At 40.3% G+C, this 12093-nt stretch overlaps 1 protein-coding gene across 3 annotated transcripts; it reads left to right on the forward strand.

The window, feature by feature from the left end:
- Nucleotides 1–1994: 1994 nt before the first annotated feature.
- Nucleotides 1995–10749, forward strand: C7H5orf47 (chromosome 7 C5orf47 homolog). Of its 3 annotated transcripts, none has more exons than XM_075068115.1 (5): nt 1995–2012; nt 4313–4401; nt 6392–6494; nt 8583–8632; nt 10300–10749. In XM_075068115.1, the coding sequence occupies exons 2-5, from the start codon at nt 4324–4326 to the stop codon at nt 10324–10326; spliced, it is 258 nt and encodes an 85-aa protein (XP_074924216.1). In that variant the 5' UTR covers nt 1995–2012; nt 4313–4323; the 3' UTR covers nt 10327–10749. The 3 variants fall into 3 exon arrangements, with proteins under 3 accessions (XP_074924216.1, XP_074924215.1, XP_032657385.1); XM_032801494.2 differs by lacking the exon at nt 1995–2012 and adding an exon at nt 2394–2848; XM_075068114.1 differs by lacking the exons at nt 1995–2012; nt 8583–8632 and adding an exon at nt 2393–2848.
- Nucleotides 10750–12093: the final 1344 nt, after the last annotated feature.

Raw genomic sequence — 12093 nt, forward strand, 5'->3', positions numbered from 1 at the left:
CCATCCATTTGGCAAGCCTCTTATAACTGTCATCCACAGAACTACTGAAGGGACCATAGGAGGGATGTTCAGTTTGCCAGCTGGCAAACTGAACTCATAGGCACAAATATGCATCATCAAGTTTTCATGTTAAGTGTAAAACAGTTCTATAATCAAAATGGGTGCTACTAATGTTTATCAGTTGGGAGAAATGCCTGCTTACATGGCTTGGGACCCTTGTATATCAGAATCCCTCCTTATACTCTCTCACCAGACAGTCCTAGATTTGCACTCTGAGATCAGAGCATACTTCATGGAGCAGTCCTCAAATTTGGAATTGACAGAACTCAAGTTTGTTAACTCATCAGGAACTTTACTAGCCCTACCTGTCTGTCCGTCTGATGTGATGGGGAGGTTGTTTTTTTAAATTTATTGATAGTAGTTCAGCTGATAATTGTACTGCAAGCACATGATCTCATTTTTATTGTATGTGTATCTGGAGGCCATAATAATTGCAATTATCATGTGAAAATAAATATTTTGGGCAAAATAGACTGTTTCCACAGGTTGTTTCCTCTTTTTCATGCACATGTACACACATGCACAAAATGACCTTTATCTACAATGTATAAAATAGCAGAAAATCCTGGATACCTTGGGGAAGGATTTATTGTCTTTAATTATTTCATCCTCTGGTTCCCATTTACATTTAAATGGTGTCTTTTACATAGGTAAGGCTGCCATCTTGTGGAATATTTCTGACCAACACTTTCCTTTCAACTGCACTGTTTATTTTGACAGTCCAGGTGCTATTAAAATGGCCTTTAAAACTTAGGAATCATAGGTCTCATCCAAAATCCACTGAAGTCAATGTAATGACCTTTAACTTCACTGGGCCATGGATCAGGCTGCAAGAAAAACCAATACATTTTCAGCATATTTTCCATTATAAGTTTCATGCCACATTAAAAATACTATGGAAGAGTTTACCCAATATTGTTCAGTTTAACTTGTAATTTTTTTGTTCTTGTGACCAATTAAATGCCTCGACTCGCTAAGAAATAATATTCATTGGTATTTTCAAAATGCTTACATGACTAAGCAAAAGTCAACGGGATTGTGCTTTTATGTGCTGTTGAAAATCCCATCTGTTCTGGAAAAGTCTGATAAGTGGCAAAACCCACAACTGCATATTAGAACATTTTCAAATGTAAGAGATTCAGAATTGAATGGGAATCTTCTCAATACTGCATCATGCAACCTTTTGACCATGGTTGCACTGGGAATACCACACTTTAAAACAAATTTGGGCAGAAATCTACACACAGAGGTTAAATCTGTATTTCCACTTGTAGCTTGGGCAAATGAAAACTGCACTAATTAACAATCACAGCAGGCTAGGGTCAAATTTATTGGATTATACTGGTGAATTTTAACATTCTATAAATGCATCCACAGCAAAAAAGATGTCAGTTGATACCATTATAAATCAAAATATGTACATAAAATAAATCAGTATGTCTCCATGTGGTGGTAACATAAGAACCAGACTCAAGGTGGTGATAAACTTTGAACAAAGCCTTAAATAACATGGATCAGATTCAACCCTGCAGAATCTGATTCTGTCAGGGTGACCAATATTTTGACAAGTGAGTAAATTATGACTAGCTTTTCCATCAACAGCAGCAAAATGGCAAAGGTGGGTGTGTGGATTTTGTTGCTGCTCTGTCAAGTTTTCATGGCAGTTTTGCAATACCGCTTGTACTGAATTTTGCCCTTAGTCACCGTGATTCAACTGTGACCTGTTATTACATGCTAACACACTTGTTACCCACATACAGTTAAGAAAATGGTTTATTTTCTTGCGAATCTGCAAGCTATAGCACAGAACTCAGAATTGAGTCCTGTATGCAACTGATAAGCTCATTGTCCAGTCCCCCCAGTAGCACAATACAGACTCCAGTTCACCATGGCCTACTGCAGGCCACAGAGCTGAGAGCTGGCTCAGCGCAGGAAGCAGCTGTAACCCCAAGGTAAGTGCACAGTATAGCTACCCTGCCTCTCCCCACCCATCTGAATGGGCTTTCTCAAGGCCATCCCTCAATTTGTAATGGACTCCCCAGAATTCCAGCTTCCCCCTCTGAAGGGGACACTACCACTCCCAATGGTCTTCCCCCCCCACCCCATTTCCAATGGGTTCTTCTAAGCGAGTCACTCCCAAACCCAGCGGCCTACACCCCCCCCCCCCCCCCCCAATGGTCTCTCACTTCCAATCCTAGTGGGCTCGCCCAAAACAGCTCTCCCTCCCAAACCCAGTGGGCTCTTCCACGCGGGTCAGTCTCCCCCAATGGTCTGTCGCACGCTCTTCTCGGTTGGTTTGGCCTAGAGCTGTCCCCGAGCCCCGTGTTAGAAGAGCAAGCGCCCCCGCCTCAGATGAAGCCCCGTTCTAGCCGGGAGCGCATGCGAATAGTTTACGTGAACAGCTTCGGCACCCACCGCTGCGGCTCCGTAATCCAATATGGCGGCGGCCACAGGCGCCGTGAGGAGAAGGCCGCCGCTTCCGGTGTCGTAGACAGAGATATGTCCTCTACCGCTTTGAGCCGGAGGCAGGGGGTGCTGAGGGGCAAGGCGGGTGCCGTTCCGAGGGAAGGTTGCGGAAGCCCCTGGTTCCCAATCCCTCCTGGCACCGGTCCGGGGGGAGCTGCGTCGTGTGCTGCCGCCCAGGGACCGAGCCAGGGTGGCCAGGCAGGGGGAGCCCCCAGTCTCTGGGAGAGCGGGCCGGGGCTGCGGTGCACACAGAGCAGAGCCGGCGGCTGCGCGCAGGCACCCGGGAGCCCTGCCCTTGCGCCCGGCGCCAGCCAGCGATACGGTACGCGCCACCCTGGAGACGGGACGGGCTGAGCGCAGGTGCCCAGGCGGCGCTGCCTCGCGTGCCCGTGGGTTGGCCCGTCGAGTAACGTGGCGATGAGGGTCAGAGCCTCTGGCTCTTTGGTGGGTCGGGAGGCGCCAGTGTCCCCAACCCCGTTGTGTGGCCCGGGTCTTCCACACGCACTGAGGGACCCTCACCCTGCGCCAGGAGCAACAAAACTTGGTGCTGGGGGCGGAGGGGTGGGAGTAGGGTGACCAGATGCCCGATTTTGGGGTCTTTTTCTTATATAGGCTCTGATTACCCTCTACCCCCGTCCTGACTTTTCACACTTGCAGTCTGGTCACCTTAGTACCCTGGGAGGGAGACTAACGTTCTTGGCAGGTGAATGGAAAGTGACAACTCCCAAACACGCTTTTGTGCCAGACCCGGTGCACTGATGAATGGCGAAGCTCCTGCCCCCTGTCAGGGGTGAAGGCAGCTTTGTCCTCTGCCTGTTCAGCCTTCCACATTCCTCACCCAACAGAACAGGGACCCAGGGTCACTGAAATCCATCCCTAGGAGTTGGTGTGATCTGTCTTCATCTCCTGGATCCTCTCCCACCGTGCCTGGTAGACCCCAGATGAAATAGTGCGGTTGGAATACTCAAGCTCGCTTCCATGCATGTCTCAGTGTTATTTTTCTTTGTGTCTGGGCCCAAATGAGATGAGGATAGGTGTCCCTTTATTCACTTTTTAAAAAAAACTTTTCCTGATATGTTGCTAAAAAGATCAGTTTTGCTGCACAAAATAAATTGGAATGGAAATTGAGAACTTGTCTCAGCTCTCAAGATGAGAGCATGGACCTTGAGGAAGAACTGGGAGGCTGTTTCTTAATTGTACAGAACTGTTAACCCTAGGAAGTTAAAAACCTTTAAGGATGATAGATCCAGATTATCCATTACTTTGTATTTCAGAAATAAAGACAACAGTTCTACTAATTTATTATCTAGTCTATTATTTGATAGCACTTATCACCAGTAAGAGCAGTTAATAGAATTTGTGAGAAAGCTCAAATTAAGTTGAGTACAAAGGTGAAATCTTCATTGAATATATTTGTCCTGGTCTGCCAAAATAGTTTTAGTACTAGGAGCAAGTGAGATATCAGACTTCAGTATCACAGTACTGATTACCATCTTCACTTCAGCTCAAACAGGATTTTAGTGGATACTGTCAAGAAAAATGAGAACCAATGGTATGTCACCTGAATGCCTGTCTACACTTTCAATTGTTATAGAGTATTAATCTCTTTCTTAAGCAGCTTGAGATATCAGATGTTAATAATTGTAATGGAAGAAAAAACAAGGTGATAATCAGAATTATGTGATATGAAAATCTGCCAGTGCCTGAAATGAATACTGTTTAACATGGAAGGATGGAGAATCCTCACTAGTTTGATACATTCAAGCTCTTTTAATTTTTCTTTTAGGTGGGCTTCAAATGAATCAGGCTGATAAGTTTGGATTCCCTTTCACTTCTAAAGTTGTTAATAAAGTAATAAAACGGAAAAAGGAAAAGGTATAAAATATGGGACTAAAATGAATGAAAGCATTAGCATTTTAAAAGATAAACTCCTGCTTGCACTGTATATGTGTGTAAGAAAGAGTGGGCGTGAGAGATGCAAAAGGATGAAACAATACTCTAATATTATAGGAAGTTTCACTAGTAGGAATGAAAAATAGCATTATCTTCACCCTTTTAGAGTTTAAATCTGCAAGATCTGAGAATTCTGACCCCAGTCCAGGGAAGCACTTCAGCATCTGCTTAACTTGAACACCAGTAGTTCCTTTGATTTAAATGACCCTGACCCAGCCAGGGGTGGCAGGTTTGTAGAAATTTTGGTGGTGCCCAGAATGCCCAGAGCCTGCCCCCCGAAGTTCCACCCCCCACCTGCCAAGGCTCTGGGAGGGAGTTTGAGAATGGGAGGAGTGTGTGTGGGAAAGAGGTGGAAGTTCAGGCTCTGGGAGGAAATTTGGGGGAGGAAGGTTTGGGACCGGAGGGTGAGGTGGGAGTTGAACGCTTATCTGAGGCTCCTAGGCAGGGTGGGCCAGGGGGCTTCTGTGTGCTGCTGCCCCCAGCCACTGCCCCTGCAGCTTCCTATTGGCTACAGGGGCACTTGGGGTGGAACACACCCACCCTGCCCAGGGGCCACCAGCCACGTGGAGCAAGCAGGTAGGAAGCCGCTCAGCTCCTCTGTGCTGCTGGTGGCGAGTGGGGACCCAGGAGATTTTAAATGGCCCAGGCAATGGGGGGCGTCCGAGGGCAGAAGGTGGGGCCGAGGCCCGGTGCCCAGGCACCACAGACCCATAGAACTTGCTGCCATGGACCCAGCAATGCTTTTGCTGGGTCAGGGTCAGAATGCACCACACCTTGCTGGATTAAGCCCATAAGTGCCAAATTCTGTCCCTACTTATATATTTTAGGTAATGGGGTTGCTTAGGGAAGAGATAAGTGAGAGCAACGTTTGGCTATTAATATTATATTAGTAGAAGTGCAAAATTACATTCTATTTCACAAATGTATTTCTGGTACTGTTGACTAGTTCACCCAATGCTTGACGTTAAAGAGACATTTTTTAAATTGTAACTCATGAGATTTACCGTATGTGAGGTACAAATAACCAGCTATAATATAATACAGTAATGTCACAGATACATGATTTAAAACAAGGAGAAAACTGACTTCAAAGGTGCAGTTAACACTTGCTACACTGTCTCTTCTAGTTCATTAAATAGTCTCCAAGAAGAACAAGGAATACATTTTACATTTTAGCAGTGAAGCTTGAGGAAGAAGGAATTATTAGATTTAAACCAGTTTCACAGTGCGTGGTCCAAATATCACCATAACTTTAGCATGTTATAGCAATTTAGATCCTGTAATCTCCTATTTTTCATGTGTTAGCAAATCTGAATTTGTTAGTACTTCCGTTTTGGTATTTGTTATGATCCCAATTTGAAATGTGCCAGTTACAGAGGGAATTTTGTACATTTTTCAACTGAAAAGGTCAGTAGATAACATAAAAGTAATTAATATTGATATATCAGAACAGGTCAGGTCATTGTCATGTTGGAATCTGAGTGCTACGTCTAAATTGTACTTCAGGCAAGGGACTGGAAGGGAATGTGCTTGACCCCCACTGGGGAAAAGAATCGTCTTGCATCTCTCTCATGTATTCCCCTTCTGACTGACCCTGAAGAGACTTTAATGGCCCCAGAAGGAGTCACATCCAGTTCTCCTCTGGAAGGACAGGATCACAGGTGCTGGGTAATGAGAGATCCAGGGAAGAAAGGGTGAATGGATTATTCCTCTGTATTTTTCAAACACTGATTTTAGACTTGTTAAATGTGTTTATGTTCATACATCTAGTCAATTACTAGAGTTGCAAACAAAGCAGATTGACTGCCCTTGAATGTTCAGCACTGGAAAATTCAAAATCCTATTTGAGAGGAGATTTTAAAAACAAACTTTTTGACACTGTTCATTGAGAATGTTCTTCCTTTATTTTTAGTCTGAAGTCTTTCGTGGAGTGTTGAAAATAATTTCAAAAATGCTTGAAGAAAATGAAAAATTTAGAGGCAGACTGTTGACTTGCCGTCAGTTTAATACTGAAGGTAGGTAATGAACCAATAATGTATTGCATTAGAGAATACAAATAGGTTCTTAATACATATGCATTGATTTAAGAGCTCCAGATTTGGGGTCCATTAAATTGTTACTTTTGGGTGATATGCTTTCACAACTCACAAATTATGGATTTTATTGCATACTTGGTCATTGTTACCTATGTTTGAACTTCCCTCTGGTTCCATTGAGAGTCTTGTAGTAAGTGTGTGTAATTGGAAGGGGGTGGTGGCAGTAGCTCTTTACTACACTGTACAATAAGAAAAACATGAATGTAAAAGCGAGCAGAGTCTGCGCATTTTTATGACCATGTAAAATATGTAACGAAACTATTGTTCACAGATGCCTGTACTAGTTAAAGGAAGTACTTGAAGATGAATAATTTTTTTTTCACCTGCAGTATAAAATTGGAAATAGTTTGACTTTATGTAACTCATAAGTAAATTAGCTCCCACATATGTGAATTATAACCTAATTTAACATAACTAACAACCTTCATCCTCAAGTTGTGGCCTGACCACAGCTATTTCATTAGTGGAAAATGAGTCAGGAATTAAAACTGACACACTGAGTAGATGCAACTTCAGTTAGAGTTCTTGTAGCTGCTACTACAATTTAAGGCAATACAGTATATGCTTAACAAACAAAATTGGAATTTCCGGCTTGTCAATTTGATTAGTTTTAGGAAAGAGAATTTACCAATCCATTAAATATTATCAGTTAAATTAAAAGTGGCATATTCTCTCAGTGTGTCTGCTTAGCTCACATTAGTATTAATAGAAGTTTTTCTCATGCTCTGAGGACAGGGTATATACTAAAATAGTTGTAAGCCATTGTTAGTGGCTTCTGTTAGTAAACCTTTGTATATTTTATCTATATGAATTTTACACATATATGGTTCCAATATATGTTTATTGCTTATTTGTTTGCCTTAATATAATGTACACAATAAATATACAACTGTAGGATTGTATTTGACTTATGCCCACTGTCTCTCCTCTTTGCAAACACATGTAAGTGGGCATTGAATATGGGAGTTGGACAGAGGTCAGGCACAAATCCTCTTTTCCGGCCTTTGCATTCCCTTTCTGTGGGAGGGGTTTTGGCTGGAAGATATTTGTTGTTGTTCCATTGACCATGTCTGTGATATCTCCATCTTCTGTAGACTTTCCCTCAAGGCCAGTGTAAAGCTGTGGACCCCATACATAGCTTTTCCACACCTTATCCCTCCTTTTCTCACCTGAATCATTGTGGGTGTTCATTTGCACAGCCTTTATTTGGGCTGAAGGATTTGGCACTTATACAAGAAAAATATCTTCCCTAGTTTAATTTTTTTAAAAGATGTCTTACATAACCAGAGAGAAGGAGAAACTGAGCATGCAGTAGAGCTTTGGGACACAGTCATATGTTAGAGAAAGATCTTGTTGGACTTAGAACCTTTTAAAATTAGGGCTGCTAATTTAGTCTTCCATTTGTTAAGGGGATGGTGCTATGAACTTTCCCAAGAGGCTTGTGTTTATTTCAGGAATGAAGGGACATGGGCTGTTTACTTCTCACCTGTGTTTTCAGTTGCTTGTCTCTTTTATCATCGGGGGTTAGATAAGATCATTTATCTTTAGGTATAATTTGCATCTACCAAAACAAACTATATGCTATCCTCAGTCCTAACTGCAACTTGTTTTTCTTAAGCTTTAATTGTGATTCTCATTAAGCCATATTTAGTTTAAATTCTTTAACCCTAATACCTCCTTTTAAACTAGCAGATTTTGCACAATATTGCCTCAGAGCAATAAGTCTCCTATTGATCTAAATTTTTCATTAAACAAATAGCAAATATACATTGAAATAACTCTGACTCAACTAGCTTCACTTTTGCTTTACAATTTTTTAAACTAGATTAATACAACTAACAAATTAATCTTGCATTTTATTATCTCTGTGGTTAGTTTTATTGAAAGATGAAAGTCTTTTGCAGTTTTAATGCTACATATTTCTTCAGTGGAAAACTAGCAATCAGAATCAGATACAGTACAAATGAAAATGATGTCACTGTGCTTACACATTGTATTCTTCCATAGGCAGTGATGTGAACCAAAGCTCACAAAATGAGGCTTCCTGCATGGACGGAGTAAGTAGTCAGTTAAAATGCCAAACAAGTTCAAATGACAAAATAAGTTTTTAGTAAAATCAAAAATATATGCATAAAGATATTGTTAAAAGATACAAAAGCATGACATTTTTATAAAATACTGTAGTCTATTAAATATAAAGCTCAAATATAAATATTTTAAGGGTCTGACCCATGCTTGGGAAGAGGAGTACGAGTATCAGCCACCATCAGCAGCAGTGCATTATACCTCTGAAAGACTGCGAAGCAGCTCTTGCTATACCTTTTACTGCCTGGTTCATTTCTGCCAGTGTGTGTGGGTGGCAATGGCTGTGACCCATTCTGCTCAAACCCTCTCTGGGACTTCTAGTTTGCTGGTGGTGCTTGCAGCCACCCAGCTCTCTGATGCTGTTTATACATGCCCCTGTGCAGGAGCATGGGAAGGGTTTCATTGAGCTCTTTCTCTTTAGTGCACCGATAGAGTTAGCTATATCGTGTAATAAATATGGGTCATTGTACTTTTTAAAGATCTGCTGAATCACATATTTTAAATAGATAATTGAAGTGCAGAAGCCAAAACTGTAGACATTTTGGAATTACTTTGTTTTACATATTTAGGCTCACTAAATTAATATGAGTCCTCTCTTCAAGGATCAGAGGGATAGCCATGTTAGTCTGGCTCTGTAAGAAGGAACAGAGAGTCCTGTGGCATGTTATAGACTAACAGACATATTGGAGCACAAGCTTTTGTGGGTGAATACCCACTGCATCAGACGCATGTAGCCGTATGGAGTGGAAATCCATCTGACATGCATCTGACGAAGTGGGTATTCACCCATGAAAGCTTATGCTCCAATACATCTGTTAGTCTAAGGTGCCACAGGACTCTTTGTTACTCTCTTCAACGAGTTACCTGGTATATAAATATAAAAGTTAAACATTATCAAATGCCATAGTATGTAGTATCAGTATTTTGAATAACGTAAGTGCAGTGTCATATAAAGATGTATGTTTGTTTTAATCATACTATTCGGCTCATCAGTTAAATAGATATAATTCTAAACACAGTGGACTAGACTGTTGGTCTGATCTAGCTCTGTGTAGTGCAGGGTCTGATTGGAGGGGGTGCACAATGACTTTACCATATCACTACACCCCTCTAATAATCTATTCTTAATTCGGAATGCCCAGAGGTCAGTTTGGCTGTGCTGCAACTTTGAGCAGCCTCAGAGTTGTTCTAATTTGCATCTGTCTATAATAGCTTCAAGGGACCATTCCAGTAGCCAGTGATTACAGGAGCACTCCGGCCATGCTATGTTTCTCCAAATACAACCCCTACTTTGGGGGCTGTGAAAGAGTGAAGTATAGGGATAGCTATGCTGGTTTTATAGCACTGGAGGATTTTAATACCAGGGGAGACCTCAGCAGGACACTTAAACCATATTTAAATATGTTTTGTGCTGCTGGAACATTGCAAATGAGACATAATGGGGCTGGGGATCAGAACCAATATGTATGTGATAAGTCTCTTTATTGAACTGCAGCATTTTTAGAATTCTCAAGTGTAAATTAAAGGAATCTGAATAAAGCCGTTAGCATTTATCATATACTATGTAACTAATCTAACTGTTGCATGTATTTTTATATTAAAAGAAATTGCTTAAGTTTTGTCATCTTTTTTTCTTTAGGATGAGTCCATCTTCGGATGGGTGTAGCAAAGAAGTAAATGAAGATTCAGTTTCAAGTGTTGCATTGAATTAGTGTTCATTTTAGATCTGATCTAACATCCATCTGACATTAATGAAAAGACTGACAATGATTTCAGTGAGTGTTGGATCAGAGTATATAGTTTATCTGTCTAGTATTTTAGCTTGGAGAGCTGTCTTTTAATATGGGTTCAATTAAAGTTTTCAGTTAGAGAGTGTTGTTTTGTTGAAATCCTTATTAAGCATAATATATCACTTAGTCATTGTTCATTTTTGCAGGCTTTTTAATGAACATTATAGTGTGATGGTTTGCATTCAAAAGAATAGTAATATTTTATGTTAATTATATTATGAATATATATATATTGCATAATCAGCAGCTTGTCAGAATTGTTAACAAACGTGTTTAGTAAAATAAAATTTCATACAAGATATCTGTCTAAAATGAATGAACCACTTGCATTCTATTGATTTAAATATTTTTTATGATATTATATTAAAATAATGTACAATCACCCTTCTGTTCATTCATCCATTAATACACGAATCTCAGCAATTATTTCAAATAAGAATCCAGGTGAATCCTCTCAGCCTCATCATTCATCATCAACCACATAAATGTATTGTTTATCTGGGTGTCCTTAATAGTAACATGAGGTGATTTTCCTGTGTCATAGAACCTTAAACTTGGAGTTCTGATTGACTAGTGAAGCCTTTTTAATTGGTGAATTGTGTAAATGGAACAAGGAGATTGCAAAAATAATTTTTCTGTATGTGTATTTCCTCTCTATAGATAAAACATTTATCTGTCATTCTTAGACCTTTCTTGTTATTATGAAAGAACAGTTTTTCATTTCAAAATGTCTCAGCATTTGCAGATATAATGACTAGAATTTCAGCAGCACTGAGCTTTAATAACATGCTGATGGTTGTATTATCAAGCAGCAAAGCACTTGGGAGGGTTTAAGCTCAGTTTTCCTAATGATAAACTACAAGTAAATAACTAGACTGTAGCTTTTTGATTGAGTACTCTGGCATTAAAGTTCTCATTATGAACAGTGATTTGTTGTAGAATAATATTTTAATGTTACTCAAAATAGTTGACATTTCAGCTTGGGGAAAGAAAAATATTCAGATGAGCACATGATCATTTTTTCAGGAAGAGTAAAAGTTTGGTCCCTTGATATTTGCTAATTACGCATTGGTGTTGTAGCTGTGTTGATCCCAGGATATTAGAGAGAGACAAGGTTGGTGAGGTAATACTTTTTATTGAACCAACTTCTGTTGGTGACTGAGGCAAGCTTTTGAGCTTACAGAGCTTGAAAGCTTTCCTCTCTCATCAACAGAAGTTGGTCCAATAAACGATATTACCTCAACCATCTTGTCTCTCTATTTGCTTAATAGACACGTAGGGTCAGAATTTTTTTTATTGTTTATGAGTTGGTCATTCTATTTCTGCAGTTCTGATAATATGAAAAGCTGTATGAAGTTTCTTTAATGTAAATAAATCCCAGATTGTGAGCTCTAGAGTTGAGGTTATTTCTGAGTAAACTACTACTAACAGTTAGCATTCTTAGTGGCCCAGACTGAATGGGCCCTGGAGATTAAACCACTCTTTTCACCTTTATGATTGGTCTTTCTTGGGGAGGAGAGAAATATATTAGCCTGGTAATGGGAAGGAAGAATGTCTATGCTATTCATGTTCTTTGGATAATAAATACAGGCTTCAGTCTCCACAGCTGTGCTAAATTGACTTTAAAAGGAAGAAATTACACT

Source organism: Chelonoidis abingdonii, chromosome 7 (genome assembly GCF_003597395.2).
Source record: "Chelonoidis abingdonii isolate Lonesome George chromosome 7, CheloAbing_2.0, whole genome shotgun sequence".
In the NCBI taxonomy this organism is placed as follows: domain Eukaryota; kingdom Metazoa; phylum Chordata; order Testudines; family Testudinidae; genus Chelonoidis; species Chelonoidis abingdonii.

What these genes read in the sequence shown, in the direction of transcription:
- C7H5orf47 (XM_032801494.2), top strand. Translation starts at nt 2,413, where the DNA reads ATGAAGCCCCGTTCTAGCCGGGAGCGCATGCGAATAGTTTACGTGAAC. An exon ending in TAAAACGGAAAAAGGAAAAG is followed by an intron (nt 4,402 to 6,391) that starts GTATAAAATATG and finishes CTTTATTTTTAG; the next exon opens with TCTGAAGTCTTTCGTGGAGT. An exon ending in CCGTCAGTTTAATACTGAAG is followed by an intron (nt 6,495 to 8,582) that starts GTAGGTAATGAA and finishes ATTCTTCCATAG; the next exon opens with GCAGTGATGTGAACCAAAGC.